Genomic DNA, 22,327 nt, shown 5'->3' on the forward strand with positions numbered 1-22,327 from the left:
CAGCCACAGGGCTTCAGATCCACCAGAGTGTTCAAGAGCAAACCACCCTCCCCAGAGAGTTTCAGCCCCTGGCCAAGCCTGGCGGGGTGCTAGGCCTGGTTATTTCTGCCAATGTGGGAGTTCTCTCTGGGTAGTCTCTGCACACTGTTTCCCAGCTGAGGAGCTGCCCCACAATCTGGAGGCTCCTCCTGCTGCTTTTTCATAGGAGTTAGATCTGTGTAGCGATCTGAAAGTATTTCCCTTGCCTGCTTCTGCTTCTTTTTGTTTTTATCCCTTATCTTCCCAGGTGATCTCCCCTGAGCCCACCCCACCCCAGCTAATCTCTTGCTCTTCCACTTCTGCCTTTGTGTCTGCTTCTTGGATTACCTGAACTGACTCAGCTCAGTTCCCAGGTGACATTGTTGATCACAAGTCATAATCCCACTTCACTTCCCAGACATCAGCCTGGAGCAAAGTTCCCAGAACTTGCCAACCCATTTCGTCACAGAATCTGGAGTTTCCTGGATGTTAGTTCCACCTTTGTAGCTATGCAGGTTATTATCAGCATCATCCTGTTCAGCCTCTTGTAGGGTGTTTCTGTTGCTTAGAGAAGAGACAAAGGCACGAGATGATCAAAAACATACTTTATTTTTTTATAGAGACTCTTTCCAGGATCCCAGGCTGGAAAACATGGAAACCTCAGGAATGACCCCTCTCCATTTATACACTTCTCCCCTAAAATCAGGCCAATGAGGTCAGCTCCTGAGTCCCTTTTCCTGGGATCCCACTCAGTCCTATCTCTTAGCATTCTGGCGGGGGTTCAGGAGCATAAAGATTCTTGTTATCTAGTTCCTCCCCAAAAGGTCCCCCTCCCCACCACCAATTACTGTGAGTACATAATATACATCAGAGCTCCTCCCTGAGAAAGAACGATGACAGGGAGGAGATTGGCACAATACAGATAACACATCCACAGCAACTGGTTTCCACATTTTGGAAGTCACAAAGACGGCCCTGTGATGTCTCCTATTCTATTACTACTGGACAGATACATCAAGCAAACATACTTAGGAGGTAAACATTTGGAGATAAACACAGGGTGACATGTGTCTATAATAAGAACGAGACCCATGCACAGTGCAAATCATGATGTTCCTCACACATGGGAACTGACAACATTTTTATAAGCTAAATGGATGTTGGAGAATGAGTTGATGGAAGGCTTGCTGGCACTTTGAGGGAATGTTTAACCTTACTGAAAGCTGCCCAAGTCTGTCTCACACTTCCTTTTATGCACAGTGATAACTCCATTCAATCACATCCCTTTAGATCCCCTGGATGGACTAGTGGTTCTCTTTGCAGTGATCTCAGGGAACTCTCATTGCAAAGGCTCTCTGAAGGCCACAGCCTTTGGCTCAGTTACCCATGGTAAGAATGGTTTTTAAAAATCCTGTGAAGAGTCTGCTTCCCAGATACCTCCATAAGCAGCCTGGACTCACTAGGACAGCAGAGCCAGGAATGGCAAGTCTGGGATAAGTCCCCTTAAGTGTGGAAAGAGCTGCATGTCCCCAGCTCAAGGCAAAATCCAGAGCAAGTGCTCAACAAATCATTGTTGAATTCAACTCCAACCTTCTCTCCTGTAGATGGGATGACCCCAACTCCTTGATACTTTTTCTTAGGTACTTCTCATAATCATGTTCATCCTTTCCATCCACACAGGGCATGATTTTCCATTGGAAGCATGACTAGCTGCCTTTTGTTGCTCCTAAATCTTGCTTTCCGTTCATGGATCTGCATTGAGTTGGCTTTACTTAGTTTATTTAAATCTTCCCATGCTGCTTTGCAGAATATGTTCTCAGGTTTCTGGCTTCTGCTACTGATATACAACTAATTCTCCCCAGGCATGTCCATACTCTTGTAGAGTTAGAGCCAGCAGGGGTGGTGGAGGCTGTAAAACCTGTGGGTGGTATTATTCTCCTCTTCACATCATGAATGCAGCCAATGCACATCCATTATTCAAACCACAAGGGCATTCATGAATATTACATGAAGTTTCTGCTTCCAGACACATCTGGGCAGGATACAGAAATGCTCACCTGCTGGAGACCCCAAAGCTGCATTAGAACATGAAGCATTCAGCTCATGGCTCTTGTCCTTTAGGGTTGGTGGGTAATTCTATCTCTTATAGAGAGGAGACTAGCAAAGCTATGGGGGAGAAGGGAACATTCAGACAATGAAGAGAATGCAAGGTGCCTTCTTCCAGAAGCACAGTTGCAGGTGCAGCCTCCCTGCTCAATAGGCATCTGAGCCTGCACCTTATGCTAGCATAAAGTCACAAATTTGGGTTTGTGCCTCTGCCTCAGATACCAAAAGGCTAGACACAAAGCCCACTTGTTGTGTTGTTCTGAGCTGTGGAATTCAGCCCGCTAAAGCATGCTGGAAAGATACCGGCTTTGGCATGGACTCTTTTGCTCTGTCAAAGGCCAAAAACTTCCAGAAGGAATGTACTCAGGGTTTTAGGATACCTGGAGAATGTCTGAGATGGATATTTACATGTTTTAGCAGTTGCTGCCTCTCTAGGAGCTGGGTATTAGTGCTTCTACTCTTTTTGAGATTACTATTTTTTTTTGGTAAAATGTACAAAACACTTATACAATCATTGAACCATGGCACATTAAGATTCAAAGTGACACTTAGATTATTTAGTTCAGCCCCATTGCTTTGCCAATAAAGAAAGAGGCTCAGATATATTAAGTCTGGCTGGGGTCTCTTGACCCTTGGTTGATATAGACCTTAGATGGCATCAGCTGACATATTCCGCCCACCATGGAAGCTCAGGATGGTCACTGGGGACACAGTGCAGAAGAAACTGAGGCTTTCAATCCTGTGACATTCAAATGAACTTAAACATTGAGATGCCAATAGGGGCAGGCATAGGTCTTCTTTTCATGGGTGCTGAGAAGATGAGGTTAGATCTTTCATTATGTGGCGCCTTCTTTTGCTCATGCTGTGAAGTGAAGGCTAGAGTGATGTGAGCCACGAGCTGAGGGAGGCTAATCAGAGCTTGGCTGAGGACAACTTTGCTGGAGCAAGACAGAGGCGCCAGGCAAACAGTCCTGTTGGATCTGTTATTGCACTGCAGAATTCACCCTGAAATGAGCACCCACATGCAGTTGAAGTTATCTCTAGAATCATGGAATAAACTGGAAGGTAAAATCTAGTGCAATATTTTCATTTTACAGGCTCAGAGAAATTCAGATTTGCTTTGGGTCACACAGATGGGGGATGGCAAAGATGGAAGAATCCAGATTGACTTTAGGATGAAATGTCTTCCCTAAACCATCTGATTCTTCCCCCCAAAGCTCTGATGTTCAGGTGTTTCTGATGGTTTCCAGATCAAGGAAATACCCATGCATGAGAGAGGCAGAACAAGGATGGTGGTGGCTGCCTTGCTAAGGGCCTGCCCTCTAGGACAGCATATTGGAGTAGAAGCTGAAGCTCTCTGTCATGGTCTTGGAGTTGCTGCGAGAGGAGCCATTGGAGGTCAGATCCAGGGATGAAGGTGTGGCCTTGGGGCCTTCCTCTGGCTCCTCCTCATGGACTCCTACCACTGTGGAGACAGTGGTCTCCAAGCGGCTGACCTTATACACGCTGCCCTGGGTCTGGAGGTACCGGGTAGATTTCATTTCCAGCCCCTCATAGTCGCCAGCCCTGATGAAGGGGCAGCACCGGAAGGCGTGCTTGAAGCCCAGACGGAACCTGGAAGGATAGCACATAAGGAGGTGACCCCATGGGGACAGACTGCTTTTCAAGGGGCTTCCCACCATTTCATCAGCTTCTCAACACAGGACACTCCCAAGTGTGACTGTATCTGATTATTTTGCAAGTTAATGAACATCTGGAGAGGCTGAGGCCAAAAAGATTTCAGGGTCAGCTAATAATGTTAAATCTAGGACCAGCACCCATGTTCATGTGCAATGTACGTCTTAATCCAGGGTGGTCCTTGAGCTATGTATGCTCCCTCTTCTGGTGTGGGGTCAGAAGACTTTGGGCCAATCCAACATCAACCTAAAACTCACCAGGTATTTACTGTGTGCACCATAGTAAGCTTATATCAAAGCACAATGCAAGACTCAGTCCTTTCCCTCTAGTAGGCCACTGACTGCCAGAGTCATGATCCTTGGTCATGTCCCTTCGGTATGCCTCAGTTCCTCTGTTTGCTAAACAGAGAGAATCCACCTTTATTTAATAATATGCAGGGAGATTTACTCTAAAAAATTTAGGCAGGTCATCAAGCTCTTAGAGGAAGGATGTTTCTGTGAGTTAGACTAACAGAGAACCATTTGGGCAAGTTTAAGAGAATGTCTTTCCTGCTCTCTGCGACCTGAGTGTCTCACTCAGAGAAGGCTTTTCCCAGGCTGGTGACTGATGGGTAGAAGGCATTTTGTTCCTTCTCTTCCTGTCTGCTCCCTTCCCTACACAGAGGCTGGGGTGGTGCCCTGTCTAGCATCCTGACCCCTCTGGGAAGCCCTCTACAGGCCACAGTGCATTTCCTATTGCTGAGTGCCATTCCTGATGGGCTCTCCCTTCTCTTGCTTGTCTGAGGTTGGTTTATGCTGTGAGGATGGCTCCCCCAGGCCTTGTCTGATCAAGTGAGGGCAGGAATCAGGTCTCTGAGGCCCTGACTTCTTTTTGCTTACCCTACCTGCTGGAAATGCTGGATGAAACCAGGGAAAGCTGCCCGGGCTGTAAACCGGGAGAGGATCCAGCTTACAGGCTTTGTTCACTTACACCAGTCACAAAGGTTTCTAATCCTATGTTGCCCCTCTTCCCCAGCTCAGTTACCAGTATTTAAAAATCAGAAGATCTCACACACAAATATAGATTTCTGGTTTCTCTTGAAAAAGAAAAGACAACCAGGCTATGCTGAGCTCACAGTCCTCTGCACGGCCTGTGAGCAGGGGCTGTACAGTGTGGTGGTTAGTTTGCTGCAGTCCATACCTCTCCCTCTTGTCTCTCCCTCTGTGCTCATGTAGCTGCTTGGTGGCTGGTGGCCCCTGGAGAGTGTGGGGAATGGGGTACTCACCTGTCATTGAGGCAGCAGTAGATAATGGGGTTGTACATGGTGGAGCTCATGGCCAGCCACATGATGGCCAGGTAGACCTGCTGGATGAACTTCTTCAGGTAGAGATCTGGGTTGATGTAGGGCAGCAGGAAGAAGATGTGGAAGGGCAGCCAGCAGATGGCAAAGGTACACACCACCACGATCATCATTTTGACCACCTGGTAAGAGGACCAGCAGGTGAGATGACATCCTCCTTCTCTCATGGCTGCTTTCCCTCTCCTCTCTCTCCTCACCACACATGGCGTGATATGGGGTGGGGGGGTATTTAGAACATTGCTTTACAAGGAGGAGAAAGGATCTTTAATGTCCAGCCCTAAGGGACGTTGGTTATATGGGCAGTTCTCAGAGTATGGCCCCAGGACTGTCATTATCACCTTGACTGGGAACTTGTTAGACATACAAATTCCTGGTCCCACTTCAGACTTAGTGAACTGGAAACTCCCAGGCTGGGACCTGGAATTCCATGCTTGATAAATCCTTCAAATGATCCCGATGTACTCTTGCATTTGGGGACAGCTGTGTTATGTGACTCTTCTGGGCAAAGGCTGAAGCCAAGGGAGGTCCATTAACAAGCAAAGGTGAAGGGGTGTGCTGGAGAGAGGGCTAGGGAGGGAGTAGCAAAAGGTGGGCAAAGAGAGGAGCCATGGGCTTGGGCAGCTGCTGAGTCTGGAGACTGCAGGAGAGGGAGGGGAAGGGCAGCCAGGGTGCATCCGATGTTTAAAGGGATTTAAAAGAAGGTCTTCTGAATTTTGTGTGCTGTGGTGTAAATGTTTGTGTCACCCCCAAATTCATGTGTTGAAATCCTAAGCCTCTAGGTGATGTAGTAGTAGGAGGGCCTTTAAAGGTGATCAGACCTGAAGGACAGAGCCTTATGAATGAGAATCCTGAGAAACCCCCACCCCTCCGCCATGTGAGGACACCAGGTGAGGCACCTTCCACCAACCAGGAGCTGCCCTCATCAGACACCCCAGTGCTTTGCTAGTGGACTTCACAGCCTGTAGAGCTGTGACAATCCATTTCTGTTGTTTGTAAGTTTGCAGTCAAAAGTATTTTGTTATAGTGTCTCAAATGCACTAAGAATCTGGATGATATAAACTTCTTTTTATTCCCAAGAAATCTTCAGTGAAGAACACTACAGCATCCATAATGAAATACCATGCAAAGAAGAACTGAAGGGAGAGAACAGAAAGAGGAAGCTCTTCATATACTGATTTTCAGATTCTTGTGAATTTTAAGTGAAAAATGTGACCACAGTATGTATTTACTATTGTCATAAAAAAGAGAAAATAGTATATCTTAATTTTATTTATAAATGCCAATATCTAGGAGGGTTAACAAGAAACAAACAATAGTGGTTACTATTGTGTGTATGTATGTTTATATGTATATGAATGGGTATATGTGTGTGTATGTGTATGAGTGTGTATGAGTACATGTGAGTGTATGGATGAGTGTGTGTATGAGTCTATGAGTATGTATGTGTGTGTATGAGGGTGAGTATGAGTCTATGAGTGTGTGAGTGTGTATGAGTGTGTGTTTGAGTGTGTATGAGTGTATATGTACATATGAAGAAAGGTGGCTCTCTTCCTCCCCTGGTCTGTTACCCAGACCCATGGCTATCTTATGCCTGCTGCCTCTGGGTGGCTCTGCTCACCAGCCTGTAGCCTGTGCCAGGATCGGTTAGGAGCTGTCTGCTCCTCACTCACCTTGCGCTTGGCAGAGACTTGCTCATGGTACCTGTCAGAGGAGTCCCCAGGGATCTCACTGGCCCACAGTGTGATCCCCACTACGGTGTATGCATAACCAATTACCAGCAGGGGGAGGAAGTAGATGAGCACAGTCACGCAGATGTGGTACCTGCAGTAAGATGGAGGACAGAGGTTAGCCGGAGAAATAATTGGTGGTTAAGGCTCTGCAGCCACCTTTTCTAACCTTCGCTATCAGTATGGCTGAGCTATCAGGCACACTGTGGAGAGGCAGGCACCTCAGAGTGAAAGGGTATAAACCAGAGAAAGCAAATCTCTTTGATTTATGCTTTTCTTGTGAACTTTTTCTATAATGGATATTCTTGTTCAGATTCAAAAGGGGAAAAATGTTGATAAGAAGGAACTGAATTCATATATACTTAGGACAGTTTTGGTCCATGCTAAGTTCAATATTACTTGCCCCACCCCACCTCCCAAGAAATATAAGAATGCAAACTTATGCTTCATGAATAGAAGTTTATTATCTAGAATAAAGGAGGTAATCGTACCACTCAATTCATATCTGTTAGACTACACTTATGCTCAATTTTACTTGGGATTTAGACCAACTATTATATTTAAATGAGATCTACCATAATGGTTCATGAGCTTCAATTTATTCTATGAGATATATGGATTCACAAATATCAGTATAATTAATTAGCTTGGGGGAGAGGATAAGACTAGTTCTAGTTCTAGAACTTGGATCCAGGAGGGAAAGCCACAAAGTGTAAGCCATTTCTAAGCCTGGCCTTCATGAATATATATGTGCACAGGGAAGCTGGCTGGGTCTTTGAGTCACCACTTGGATGGCAAATATCAACTGACTCACATTTGATTGGGACCCAAGCAAGAAAAACAACAACAACAACAACAAAAACTCCAAACAAGTAAAAAAAAGCCCCCAAACCTTTCCAATGTTAAATTGCTGAGGTTGTGAGGTTTGTTATGGCAGCATAACTTAGCCTATTTTGTTTAAGGCAAGATTTCTTCTAAGTAGGAAACTCAGACAAGTTTTCTGAATGTTGAGGAAGAACATTTTTCTGAGGGGGTTCATTGGCTTATGTATCTGGCTACAGCCTGTTCCCAGACGTGAGTGTAATCGTGAGGCAGTAGTAGTGGTATTACTAATGCAAACAGCTAATGTCTTGGGAGACTCGCTCTAGGTCTCTGCTTTGGTTTGGATGTGGTTTGTTCTTCAAAACTTGTCATTCTTCGAGCTTGGCCCTTGGTGTGGTGGTTTTATATTGAGATGCTAGAAACTTTAGGCAGCAGAGCTTAGAGATTCTTTGGCCATGAGTGCTCTACCTTAAAAAATTAATTGATGCTATCTGAGACTAGGGCAGGTCTCCTGGGACTGGATTAGTTCCCTTGAGAAGGGTTGATAGAGGTCAGCCCAGTACCTGTCCCTAGTCTCTCTTCTATGCATGTTGCTTGCCACTCTCACATGCACCTCTGTCATTGTGATGGCATCTGCCATGAGGGCCTTGCCAAAGTTGACCAGATGCTGGTGCTGTGCCCTTGATCTTCCAGAGATATGAGCTAAATAGTGCTCTTTTTCTATAATGTATGCAGCGCTGGCATTTTGTTATAGCAACATAAAACAGACTAATACTGTCACTGTGCTAATAATAAACCCTAATGACAGCATTAGTAGCAGAAGTGGTCGCTAGAGTTTGAATGTTCATAAATGGCACAATGCTAAGCATTTTATTTTCATTCTATTATTTAATCCTTAAAGCAAATAATTGGGTAGGTACTATCATAATTCCATTTTGTAGATGAAGAACAACATTTAGAATTTAATTAGTTTGTCCAAATTCACTACTGGTAATAGGATTGGCTGGGATCAGGATGCAGGTCTAAGACCCAAGAACCAGTTTCTTGTCACTGAGGAAAAGTTATCTGCAAATTCTTTTCTTCCATTCTAGTTACAGTCTAGGTTAATTCTCTGCAATGATTTTCTTCCATAGGGAAAAATCCACTTATTCACTCAATTTCTCCCTCTTCCATACTACATTTGCTTTCATCGGTTCTTTGTAAGGCTCACAGTTTTGCCACTTATTTAGTCCCCTGTGAATATTAAAATCTGCAGTTTGAAGATACTTGAGGAGTTATTAAGTAATAAGTCATTGATTCAGAAAAGCAGAGTGTGAGCTCATCTGCTCTGTGCAGACACCTGCTTCCACCCCAGCAGGCTCTTGAGGTCCCCTGGGTTTTTACCTCCCCCAGAACCACTGGGTTCTCCAGTTACCACTTCAGTGATTGCATATGGTATTTCCCACCTGATCTCAGTCACTCCTTCAGGATACAGTGCTGACTGTGCTTGTGAGCACAGCCTTGAGAGAGACTGTAGGGTCAGGGAGAATCTGAGAACCTCCTAGATGTCCTCAAGATACCTCCCTATAAGAATGGCCCCATGTCATGCAGACTTGATACTTGGTCTGTGGCAAAACACGCTAGCTGAGCTTCACCAGGCCACTGCCTTTAAGGTTTGAGTGTGATGAGCAATTGTCAGCTCAGGAGTGTGAAGGGAGGACATTGTAGTCAAGTTGGTGCTCCTCTCCCTACACCACAGGTCCTTACAATCAGGCAGGTCCCAGAACCTCCTGGAAGCTACCGTGGGGTGACTCAGCCACCGTGGGGTGGGCCTGAGAATCTTCATTTATAATACGTTCCCAGGACACAATGCTGCTGCTGTTTCTGGTTCAGACTCTGAAAAAGATTGTCCTGGACCAGTGTTTCTCAACCAAAAATGCACATGAAAACCACCAGAGGAGATTTTAAAATGATCAATGCCCAAAGGTGCTGGTTAAAAAATTCCTAAGTTATTTTAACAGATGGTTAGCATGGAGAACCACTGTTTCAGACCCTGGATCTGCAACACCAATGAGTCTTTTTTGGAGCCTCCTTGTTGTTTGTGATTGAATGAGTTCATTAAAGTGTTCATTAGAAACATTCATTTTGTGATATATCTGATGCTTTGCACTGGGGGCCTTGCTGATCAGGCAGGGACTGCCCGCTCCTAGGTCTAGCTAATTCCTAGAGATAACAAATGACTCTCTTGGGAGTGTGCATTCCATATGCAAAATAACAATCTAAACCTTAAGCTTTATTGGGCTCTTACCTTGCAGAAAACTATTTGCCTGCCCTGATCATCCTGAAGCCAGATATCAGACAAGTAGGGTAGCTCCTCCATCCCAGACCTGCTAAAATTATTCAGGCTGGTCAGTCTTAAACCTGCTCACTCTGCCTCACTAGTTCTTTCCTGAGAAGGCCCATGAAGTCTTTCTTTTTGGTATGGGACTGTGCCCCTTCATCTTGGGTACTGTGAGTTATAAAGTATCTTCTTTTTTTGTGTGTGTGGTCCTGGGGATTGAACCCAGGGCCTTATGCATGCAAGGCAAGCACTCTACCAACTGAGCTATATCTCCAGCCCATAAGGTATCTTCTTTTTTTTTTTTTTCTTAAAGAATTTTTTTTTTTTTTTTAGTTGTCAATGGACTTTTATTTTATTTATTTATATATGGTGCTGAGAATCGAACCCAGTGCCTCACGCATGCCAGGTAAGTGCACTACCACTGAGCTACAACCACAGCCCCATAGAGTATCTTCTTAATGGCAATTGCATCCTGATATGTTGACCTCACCATACTTAAATACAAAATAAAATCTGCATTTTAAAACTATGAACACTGTGAGAACTCATAAATCAGACCACAGGAAAATGCTAAGATGAATCAGTAAATATAGCTTATCAACCTTTTAAATATAACTTATCTTCCTTTTTCAAAGAAAGAAAAGTCATTTTGTTATTTGGAATCAACAAAATATATGGATTTAATTTCAGCTAAAAAGTGTTCTATTCAGGTAGAGCAAGGCTTTCCCATCTCTAGTAGAGATAATTCAGAAGAGCATAAGAATAGTATACAGCAATTCTAGTTCTAGGTATAGACACAAAAGAAAAGAAAGTCTTAACTCCAACAAATGCATGCAAACCATTACTTACAATAGCTAAAAGGTGGAAACAGTCCAAATGTCCACCAGTAGATGAATAATAAGCTAAATGTGGTATATCCATACAATAGACTACTATTCAGCTTTATAAAAGAATGGAATTATTGCCTGTAATCCCAGCAACTTGGGAGGCTGAGGTAGGAAGATTGCAAGTTCAAAGCCAGTCTCAGCAACTTAGGGAGGCTCTAAGCAATTTAGGGAGATTCTGTCTCTAAATAAAATCTAAAAAGGGTTGGGGATGTGGCTCAGTAGCTAAGCACCCCTGGGTTCAATCTCTGTACAATGCTCCCCCTTGCCCCTGGCCCCGGCCAATACATAAAAGAATAGAATTCTGACATATAGATAAATCTTGCAAACATCATGCTAAGTGAGTAGGCCAGACACAATCCGACAAATACTGTGGGAGTCCACTTATATGAAATATGTCATGGAGATGCAAAGTAGATTAGAGGCTACCAGGGGCTGGGGAGAGTAGATAGGAGATACTATGTAATGGGTATAGATTTTCTGTTTGGGATGATGAAAAAGTTCTGGAAATGGTTAGTGGTGATCATTGTACAACATTGTGAGAGTCCTTATGCTTCTGAATTGTATGTTTTAACGTGGTTAAAGGGGTAGAGTTTATATTCTGTATTTTTATCACAATTAAAAAATTTCATAAAAATATTTCAGCCTACCCAGGATCCCAGGTCTCCAAATTTGCAGGCTTTTCTACCCTTGGCTACTCCTCAACACAGCCCCTCACTCTGAAAAGGCAGACTTAATTCTTGGATGAGATTAAAATTTGAACACATGCTTCTAAATCTTTAAAAAAACACATTAGTTTTTATTTTTTAACTTTAAAATTAAAAAAAGTTTATTGGTGCATTATAATCATACATAATAGCAGGATTTGTTACATATATTTGTGCAGGTACATCCTCCTAAATCTTGCTCAGAAAAACCCCTATTACTTAGAAATTTCAAACACTCAATCCAGTGTTCAAATGATCAAAAATTCTAAATGAATGTAAGTCAAATGCATGAAGTTCTATCATTAGAAAAAAGGAAATAAATATATTTCTTTTACCTTCATACCCTTCTGGAGGAATTTTACCATATTCTGTATTTAATTGGAGTCAACTAAATACCTTTCTCTCTCTCTCTCTCTCTTTCTAAAATCATTTTAGAGAGCAGGTCAGTGAAACAATGTAATCCTATTTTGTGCCGCTCACTTGGGTTTTGAGTCTGATTTTTCCTAGGTTCCTGCCAGGCAGGATTTTATGAGCTCTTAGAATTAATATCTGCCTTGGGAGAAGGGATCTGGGGTCAGCAATGCACTAGAAGTAAGCCAGAGAAAGAAAGAACCAGGCATGAAAGCAAGAGGCAGTGACAGAAGGAAGTTCTTTGTGCGCTAAATGAGATGTGTGCTGGGGACCTAGCACATTGATTTTGATCATTAAGTCTTGTTGATGTGCTCATCAGAACTTTCAGAAGAAAGGTGCCTGCAACAACTTCATGCTGTGGCTCCATCAAGTTCACTTCTTTAAGCAGCAAATGGGGCTTGACATCTTTTACGGGATAAGCTTGTCGAATATAAACCATGTATCCCCAATCCCACAGATTCCCTTGTCCTTACTGCCCTGACACCTTACTGCTCACCGCTGGGCTTATTGGTCTCACTAAAACAGGAGTTACCTCATTGTTCAAAGTATTAACAATTTTGATTTCTGAAACAATCCTCTACACTTGAAATCGAGCTGGATAGCCTTATTAAATAGTATCTAGAGATCTTTATAACGTGCTTGAGGGAGACAGTAGGTGTCTTGGAGTTGGGGAAGAAGGAGGCCAAGAGAGCATGGCCCTGAATTCCCCATCTTCACTCTAACAAGGTGGCTCTGCCTTTTGTTTTTGCATCGACTTTAGGCAGATGATTTTGTTTGAAAGGTGGTGGGTAGAAGATTTCAATAGTTTCAGAAAAGTTGAAGAGCCCTGGTATAATCCCAGCTCCCATCCAAGGCATCAACCCTTTGCAATATACATACCACATAAGCATTAAACATCTTCTAGAATATTCTCTGTGACATGCTGCTCACTACCTCTAAAGCTGAGCTACATCAGTAACTAGGGATTTTGTTAGAGTTGCAGATTCTTAGGCCCCACCTTGGATGGGTCTGCATCAGTGACTGCAGGAGAGCTTGTTAGAGGTATAAACTCTCAGGCCCCACCACAGATGGGCCAAATCAGAATGTGCATTTTAAAGGCTTCCAGGTGATTTATGTGCAAGTTCAAGTTTGTAGCACACAGCATTTTTTTTCTCTTGTTTTCATGGGGGGAATCACCTGAGGAGCATTCAGAAATTCCAGTGCACGGATTGCATGCTAATTCTTCTGATTTAGTTGGTCTACAGTGTGTCCTGGGTGCAGCAGAGTTTTAGAAGCTCTTCAGGCAAATCTCTTGTGCAACCAGGGCTGAGCATAACTTCCAGACCCCTGCTGCTGATGGCTGGGACTGATGCTGTTACTTCTCAAATTGAGTGAAAGCCTATGGCCCTGTGTCTCTGACTATCCATTCTATGTCACAAGCAACAAGTTGAACCCATCTCATGGGATGGCCCTGCAAACATGAGATGACCATGAACTTGCCTTTCCCCAGAGCTCTTTTTGCATAGAGAGCTTTTAGGGATCATCTCTCCTTTTATATGTGCTGAGCAGCCTCATCTGCCTGCAATTCCTCAAATGACCCTCAGGCTCTCTCTCCTTATTGGAGGATGACACTAGATGCTTGACTGTTTACTTGCCTCACCTTTGTACTTCCTAGGAAAAAGATCTGCGAATCAGTGTGGTTTCTTTGTAGAGAAAGGAAGCAAGCAGCACCCAAGCATTTTTGTAGCTCAATTTTTTATTCAACGGTCACAGCCAAATCCCATGTACTTTGAAGCTCTCTTGGAGGCTGGCAAAAATTGCAACCTATCAGTTGATAAATTCATCAAATATTTATTCAGTCCTTATTACATATCTGGTTCTGAGCTGGTTCTGGGTTGGGGACATTGAAAAGAGTCCTCCCATTCTTTGGTACTTTCTCCAAGATCTCACAGACAACCACCAGAGAGGGTAGCGTGGCAAGTGGAGAGTGGTTACCTTTTCAAGGAGAGTGAAGACATTGGAGGGATGTAAGTAACTCTTTGTAAATAGAGATATGATATAAATACGTTAATATTCAAAATTTAATAATAACCTTAATTGCAAGATATAGCTAAGTTATTAGCTAGTTACAGTAATGCTTCTAAGTGCATGGAGAGTGATGGGAATGCAGAACAGTCTCTCCAGTTGATCAGGGAAGCTTCCCAGAGGAGGAGCTATTTGGCTAGGCCCTGAAATAGAAGCAGTAGGTAGGCAGGCCAAGAATGGTGAGGTGGTTATAGGTGGGGAAAAACCGCAAGTACTAAGGCATGAGGGTGGGGCAATCATGACATGATGTGGGTCCTAGGATATGAGTGGAACTGAATGGAAGCTGGCTGTGTACAGCAGTGTCAGGAGACATGGCTGGAAAGGAAGACAAAGGCCAAATCACGAAAGGCGTTTTATGATAGGCTGGAGAGATCCTGATTTATTTTGAAGTTGATGTGAAACCATAAAATGGTTTTAAACGAGATTAACGTGGTCAGATACTTGTGCTCTGGTGGTGGATGGAGGTGGGCAAGGCTACAGGTGGCATCCTTAGGATGCTGAGTCTTGACCTTGAGGAAGTGAGGATGATCCATGTTAGGGTCATGATGGGTGGGTGTGAAGGGAGGGACTTGGGAGGCACTATAGCTGGGAGAAAGAGCTAGTGGACTCGGCTGCTGGAGGCATAATTATCCTGGCTTTCTGGGTTAGACTTGTGGAGAAGAGTGAGGCCAACCAGTTCTGGGGCCCCAGGGAGGAGGAGCAGAGCTGTAGGGGAGTTATCTTTTGGACATACTGTCCTTGAGGGCAGGTGGGTATATTTCTGGATCTGGAGCTGGGATAAAAGTCTGGGCTGGCATTAGCCTTGGAAGCTCTCATGTCCAAAACCATGAGAAGGTGACAGGATGCAGATGGCCATGAAATGAAGAGAGAGGAGGCCATATGTGGGGAGAAAAGCCCAGGGTGAGAGTCTAAAGACAGACAGGAGGAAGGCTCCAGGGGCAGATGGAACCTGTCTGAGGGGAAGGACAACGAGGCTGTGAACTTGCTGTCTGGTTTCGTCAAGCTGGACCAGGCTGGTCAGTGATGGCTAGAATAGGTGGGCTGAGTCAAGGGAAGTGAGGAAGTGGAGGCAGTTGGTGGTGACTCCATTCTTAACAGGCATGACTATGGAAGGGAGGGTTGAGGACCATAGCTAAATGAAGGGCAAGAGATGAAGGAAGACATCTTTGTGTTTGGTTGAAAAGGCAGGGGATATGCAGACCTCTGTACCTCTCTGACAAACCACCCAGTCTGCCTTCAGAGTTTAGAAATGCTCTCACAAATGATATTCAAATACTAGGCTCCAGCAGAAAGAAGCCCAGCTCCCCGCTCAGCTCCCTGCCCCCCATTCCTTCTCCCTCCTATCTGCTTAGGAGTAGGGTAGGGTGTGGGGGGGGGTGCAGAGTGGAGAAGCTGGTAATGTCTACCTGTGGAGGCAGATGGCTAATAGTTCTGCCTGAAATCTTGATTGGGTTGATATGTAAAGATATAACAAACCCTCCATTAAAAGCTTCTGCAGATCATGTTGCTGAAAGAGAGGAAATCAGATGGCCCTTGGTTTGGCTGAAGACCTTATGGAGATTTGGGACAGGAAAAAAAGGTCGCCTAATTCAGGATCAGGCAAAAAATATAGAATTGGTCTTTGTGGGGAAAAGTAAAAGCAATGGAAGCAGCTGTGGTGGTGGCAGGGAAAGAGCTTGAGCCCTGTGGTTGGAAGAAGAACTTGCAAAAGGGTACAGCTAGCAAGAAACTTTCCCGTAGTGATGGCTGCTCAAGGCACTGCAAGCAACAGTGGTATCTGAGAGTAAATATCAAGAAAGTATAATCCTGTCCAATGCTGTGATTCCCTGATTTTACTTCCCAAGTCTTTGTTAAACTAGGCCTTATCCAAGAACTCTAGGTTAATGGGGCTTTGAGAAAATAAAGGAGGAAGAATTATTTACAGAGTGGAGCTAAGTGGGCTGGTGATAGATGATGGGGAGAGCAGAGTTCCCAGGGGTAAGTTGTTTCTCATATTGGGTCGGGGAGGAGATCTGATGTAGGGGGGAACCTGCCTCAGAAAGAGGAAGACAGAGAGAGAACCCCAGAATATGTATTATGCTCCTTGGTCCCTCTTTCCAATCTGCCAAATGATGCCCAATCCTTTGAGGATTCCTGAAATCCTTGAGGGATGTTCCACAAATCCCAACCAGCCAGAGCCCAGTTACGGAAAGCTGAGGTAGATAATTGCCACTAGGTGGCGACAAACTGCAACCGGCACCTGGATCACTGAATACTTGTTTAGCTAACTCACGTTCCAGTAACGAAACAATAAAGCAATACACACACTTTATGTGCTTGAACTCATTGTATGCTACCCACTACCCACCCTCATCTCCCATGTCCCTGACTAGATCATCATTCAGTTTTTCAATTTGGGACTTGCATAGCAAGGGTTATACAAATCTTCTTGGAATATTCTTTTTTTTTTTTTTAATTTTTTATTGTTGGTTGTTCAAAACATTACATAGTTCTTGATATATCTGAAAACAAGACTGCACTGAGTACCAGTGAGCACTGCTCAGGGTTTTGCTGATATAACTCACCTACTCTCTTTTTCTCTCTCTTCTTTCTATTTGTGGTGCTAGAGATTGAACCCCAGGATACTCTAGCCCTTTTTATTTTTTTTTAGGTGGTGCTGGGGATTAAACCCAGGGCCTTGTGCATGCGAGGCAAGCACTCCACCATCTGAGCTATATTCCCAGCCCCTATAACTCATCTACTCTAACCCCTATGGGTGGGTCTGAACTGTATTGTGCGATGCCCTGCTTTCGGCTAGTCTATCACTGCAGTGTGTCCATACTGGGTGAGTAACCAGTGACAGATCTGGGGTGGGCTTCTGCCTTGGCTGCTGCAGCCTGTGATGAATGCTGAGCTGGGGAGGGCTGGGATGTGTGCAGAAGAACCGAAGCTTATACTTCTTCATTCTGCTGAACACATTATTTTGGCGGAGCTTTGTCTAAAATTGCTTCAAACAACGGCAACTGATAAGACTAAACATTTCTCATATGGGTAAGCTACACCACAAATATGGGTGTTGGTTGGTATTTTACATTTCCTCCAGTTTCTGGGTTGGAAAGACACTTAAAACAATTGAAAACAATCCTAGTCACAATAGTTTGTGACTAATCACTGGCCATGTCTCCAAGTCTGGACTAAGTGCCCAGTCTCATGGCCCATGAGTCAAGTGCCCACCCTTCTTGTTGTGACCGGAAAATGTTTTGTCTCCACAGGACAAATCTTAACACAACCACCACCAACAAATAGGCAGAGAAACTTTTCTTCTGAAGAGATTTAGTACAAATGTGATACAATGTAAATAGCCACGGGCTTGTGGACAACATAGAAATTTCACATTTTCCATGTGCAGTAGTTTCAGCATAAAGATATTTCTGCAAAGTGGATTTGATTTCATGTCATTACCTTTGGGACTTCAGGTAAGAGACAGATATTGCTAACTCTGTTTCAAATTGAAAAATTAAGGTACAAGGAAGGTAATTGCCTTGTTCAAGTCACTCAGGGTTGAAATGGGAATGGAAAAAAAGATCTGTCCTTTTCTCATCCCAACCCTTTGCACTGTTTTCTCTTTCTGCTCAGATGCACTAAGAAGAATGGATAAATGCCACTCAGATCAGAGAAACCACAGTTTTTCAAGAATGAGCAAATATGTCAAGCACACAATTTATCTGCAGCATGTAATCATGGCAGATAATTTATTGAAAAATAGCACAGCTTACAAAAGCAGACCCAGAATTGGATTCCATCTAGATGGGTGACTTGGAAGGTGTCCAGCTGGATTCCTGTTTATGTCTGGACTCCTTCTCGTATTTCTTCAGCCTCTGCTTGTCTTGAACCCTGAACCCAGCGAGACTCTCAATTGACTGAAATATGTGAGAAAAACAAACACCCTACTTTCTGTTCCTCAGCCAGAAGTTTCTCAGCATAGACAATAGACCATTATGCCATGAGCCACAAAAGGCTGCCGGGCTACAGTTTCCATTAACAAATTGAGCAGTACAATTTACATGTCTCCCAGAAATGATCAAGAAGGCTACATGAATCAATTTGAAGTCTGCTTGAGTTGCACGTGAGAGGATGAACATTTTAAATGTGGGAGAGTGGACAGATTTTCCTACTTCCCCAAGTTGGCCAAAGAGAATCTAATAATTTCTGGATCATTCTTTTATGCAACCTCCTCATCTTACAAAAAGGGGGCTTTTATTGAAAAGCTAATCTGTGCAATAGAGGTGAAAAGTCCATACGGCTTGGATGTGGAAGAGGTTTTGGTGGGGGAGGGTATGAAGGGAGGAGTGGCAGGATATGAAAGCAGGAGGTAAGCAGAGACAGGGAATTTTTGGTAGGTATACCATCAAAAATTATTTAGGGTATTTACTAATGAAATTCTTATTCTCAGGCCTATTGAACTAGGCTTCATGAACTTGATTGTACTGAGATACTGAACCATGCATATTTAGGGTTTATGAAGGTGGCATGCATATTGTTAGAAAAGTCACCAATTCAAGTTTTGGGTCATCCTTGTGTTGAGGTGGTGTCTTTAGTTATGGATGAGGAATGTGGAAGAAAAAGGCCATATCATTTCTTCTGGGCCCCATTCATTTAGTCACCTAACTGCTGATTAATTCCCTACTTTGGGTTTTGTGTGAGGATATAGTAATAATTAAAAAGGACCTGGTCTCACCTTTGAGAAGCTTAAGCAGTAGAGGGAAGACAGATAGTAAAGAAATATAATAGTAAATAAATGTAAAATCATAAATGTGTTAAGTGAATAAAGGAACAAAACAGTGGGTAGTGGTGGTAAATGCCAGGGGTTCACACTCAAATAACTCTGATGAGTGATTCTTTCATAGAGCCCTGAAGGGCTGGGCAGCTATGGGAAAGGCATAGGGAAGGCATAGCAGGCAGAGGCAAGAGCAGGCCCTGAGGTTTGAATGAGCTGGTACACTAGAGCCAAGAGAAGCCCTCTGGGGCTAGATTCTACGGGTAGAGGGATGAGGTCCAGGAGATATAAGCAGTAGCCACAGCCTTGAGTGTCCTGTAGGCCATTCTCTTGTTAGCCAGGTTTTTTTTGGAAGTGCCTAGTAAAATCATTGAAGGGGTCAAGCAGGGTGGGGCATGAACCAGCTTTGATTTGGGGGTAGTTAAACATGCAGGCCAGGGCCCAGATGAGATGTTGCACTTTCATTTGGGTAAGACAATGAGACCAGAAGGCTGTATTGGTCAGGGTTCTCCAGAGAAACAGACTCAGTAGGAGATCTCTCTCTCTTTCTGTCTCTCTGTGTCTCTGTCTCTCTCTCTTTCTCTCTCATGTATCCCTCCATGTATCTCTTAGATTAATTTATTTTAAAGAACTGGCCTACATAATTGTGGGAGTTGAAATCTGTAGGATAGGCTAAAAATTTAGCTAAGAGTTTGAGGCAGAATTCCTTCCTGTCCAGAAAAATCTCAGTCTTTAAGAAAGATTTTCTGCAGAAAATCTTTTGCTCTTAAGGCCGTCAACCTATTGCATAAGTATGGCCCACATTATGGAGGGTAGCCTGCTTTATTTAAAGCAAACTCAAGATAAATGTTAAACACACCTACAAAATACCTTCATAGCCACATCTAGGCTAGGGTTGGCCTATTAGCTTGACCAGCATGGAACAAAATTAACTATCATATGGGTGCAACTAGGATAGAGAGCTGCTAAAACTCAGGATATGATCTGGAGACATTTAATAACAACAATGACAACAATCATCACCACCACTGGCACCGTATTAATAACTATCACTGATGGAGTGTGTGCCACAAGCCAGACTCTGCTCTTAATGCCTTTCATATATCTTCATTCACTTTCACCAACAACAATTTTTGTTTTACAGATGATAAAATTTAGTCACAAAGATTGCATCACCACACACAGCATAATTCCAGAGCACATGCACAACTACTGTGTAAATAAAATTCCCTAGAGTTGTGCAAGGCAGTTGACCCTGGCAGAAAGTTTAAGTGACTAACCCAAGAATTATGTTTTAGAAGTTAGCATTGGATTGGAAAATTATATGGGAAAGTACATTGGGTATGTGATATATATGCTTTTATTATATGTGTATATATTTAATAGTATGCTGAGTTTAAAAATGGCAAAATTATTAAAATTTCAATAATTGCATAATTTGTTAAGGGATACATAATATAAAAAATGTAAATTGTGACATCGAAAATCCAAAAATATGTGAGGGAAATGGAGTCACAATGTATAAAGAACTTAAACAAGTAACAGCAAAAGACAAACAATATAATTTAAAATAGGCAAAAGACCTGAATAGACATTTCTCTAAAGAAGATGTACAAATGGCCAATAGGTATAGGAGAAGGTGATTGACATCACTAGTCCTATGGGACACAAAAATTAAAACTGTAATGAGATTTCACCTCAAACCTTTTTGGCTATTATCAAAAAGACAAAAGAGGTATCTGCTCATGTATTTATTGTAGCACTATTCATAACATATAAGATATGGAATCAACTTAAGTACCCATCAGTGGATAAATGAAGAAAATGTGATATACTCACACACACACACAAAATGGAATACTATTCATCCATCAGAGAGGAATTCCTGTCATTAGTGACAGGCATAAATCTGGAGGACATTATGTTAAATTAAATGAGCCAAATGCAAAAAGACCGCTACTGCACCATCTCATGCATATGTGGAATCTAAAAGAGTCTATCTCATATAAATTGAGAGTAGAATGGTAGTTACCAGAGGTTGGAGAACCTGGTGGGGAGGAGGAGATGGTCAGATTAGTCAACAGGTTCAAAATTAGAAGAAATAAATTCTGATGTTTGCACAGAAGGGGGACTATAGTCAATAATGATGTGTTATCTATTTCAAAAAGCTAGGAGAGAAGATTTTGAATGTTTCAACTGCAAAGAATGATCAATGATTGAGGTGAGTGGATATGCTAATTACCCTGATATGATCATTACATAATATAGGCATATATTGAGATACACCATGTGCCCCATGAATTTCTATAATTATTATGTCATTAAAAACAAGGGTAAGGAAATTAAAAACTGACCATTTAGAATAGTTTTAGATATTCAGAAAAGTTGGGAAGACAACGCAGAGTAGCCATACATTACTAATACATAGTATAGATAGCTTCCCTTACTATGAACACATTATTAGTGTGGTACATTTATCTCAATTAATGAACCACTATCAATTCCTTAGTATTAAAGTTTATATTTTATTCAGATGTCATTAATTTTCTCCTCATGTCCTTTCTCTGTTCCGACACCCCACAATATACCTACTAGCTGTGCCTCCTTAGGCTCCTCTAGGTTTGATAGTTTCTCGGATTCCCTTGTTTTTGATGAACTTGACAGTTTTGAGTTGGACCAATCAGTTATTTTGAAAAGTGTCCCTTAGCTGGGATTTGCCTATTCTTTTTCACAGTTAGCATGGGGTTATGTGTTTTGGGGAGGATAACTACAGAGGAAGAGTGCCCTTCTCATCTTTTCATATCATTACCATCATGACTGAGCTCTGTTGCCAATGACCAAGGTCTCTAGACTGAGGTGGTGTTGTAAGGTACTTCCATAGTAAGGTATTCTTTCCTCTCTCTTTCCAAGCTGTACTCTTTGGAAGGAAGTTACTACATGCAGCTCTAACTTAAGAAGTGGGGGGTTATGCTTTCCCACTTGAAGATATACTATTTACATAAATTATTTGTAATTCTTTTTCATGGAAGATTTGTCTATTCCCATTTATTTTTTACTCAGTCTTTTATATTAGTATGGACTCATGGGCATTTATTATGTATTTTGGCCCATAATCTAATACTATTACTTTTATTTGTGGTTTTGCTCTCATTCTTATAACTTTGGACATTTGGAGTGTTTCACTTGCTTCTTGTGTTCCTCTAGCCCCCTGACATTGTGTGTGTTCCCATGTGTGCATGCATGTATGTGTGTTGAGCATGCATATTGAGCATGTTCTTCCTTCTGGGAAATACAAGGTGCTCCAGGCTCATGCTGCAAATCCACTGTCTTCATCCTAGAATCAATCGTTTTTTCCAGGGAAACCTGTTCCTGAATTCTATGAGATATGGAACCCCATTAACCTTTCTAAGAGCAATCATGTTTATTGTGCCCACCCCCAATGCCTACCCTTCAAAATGAGGGAAATCATTCCTAATTTACATAGGAGGGACATTAA

The 22,327-nt window shown here is 42.8% G+C and overlaps 1 protein-coding gene across 1 annotated transcript in view; it reads right to left on the bottom strand.

Moving 5' to 3' along the window:
* Positions 1–2,563: 2,563 nt before the first annotated feature.
* Positions 2,564–22,327, bottom strand: part of Tacr1 (tachykinin receptor 1) — a 156,953-nt gene continuing 137,189 nt past the window's right edge. The window contains exons 3-5 of the mRNA XM_015499856.2: positions 6,811–6,961; positions 5,066–5,262; positions 2,564–3,738 (exon numbers count right to left, since the gene is read on the bottom strand). Coding sequence (XP_015355342.1) covers positions 3,447–3,738; positions 5,066–5,262; positions 6,811–6,961 — 640 coding nt within the window. The 3' untranslated portion in view covers positions 2,564–3,446. The remainder of the gene's footprint in view (positions 3,739–5,065; positions 5,263–6,810; positions 6,962–22,327) is intronic.

Source organism: Marmota marmota, unplaced genomic scaffold, assembly GCF_001458135.2.
Source record: "Marmota marmota marmota unplaced genomic scaffold, marMar, whole genome shotgun sequence".
Taxonomy (NCBI): domain Eukaryota; kingdom Metazoa; phylum Chordata; class Mammalia; order Rodentia; family Sciuridae; genus Marmota; species Marmota marmota.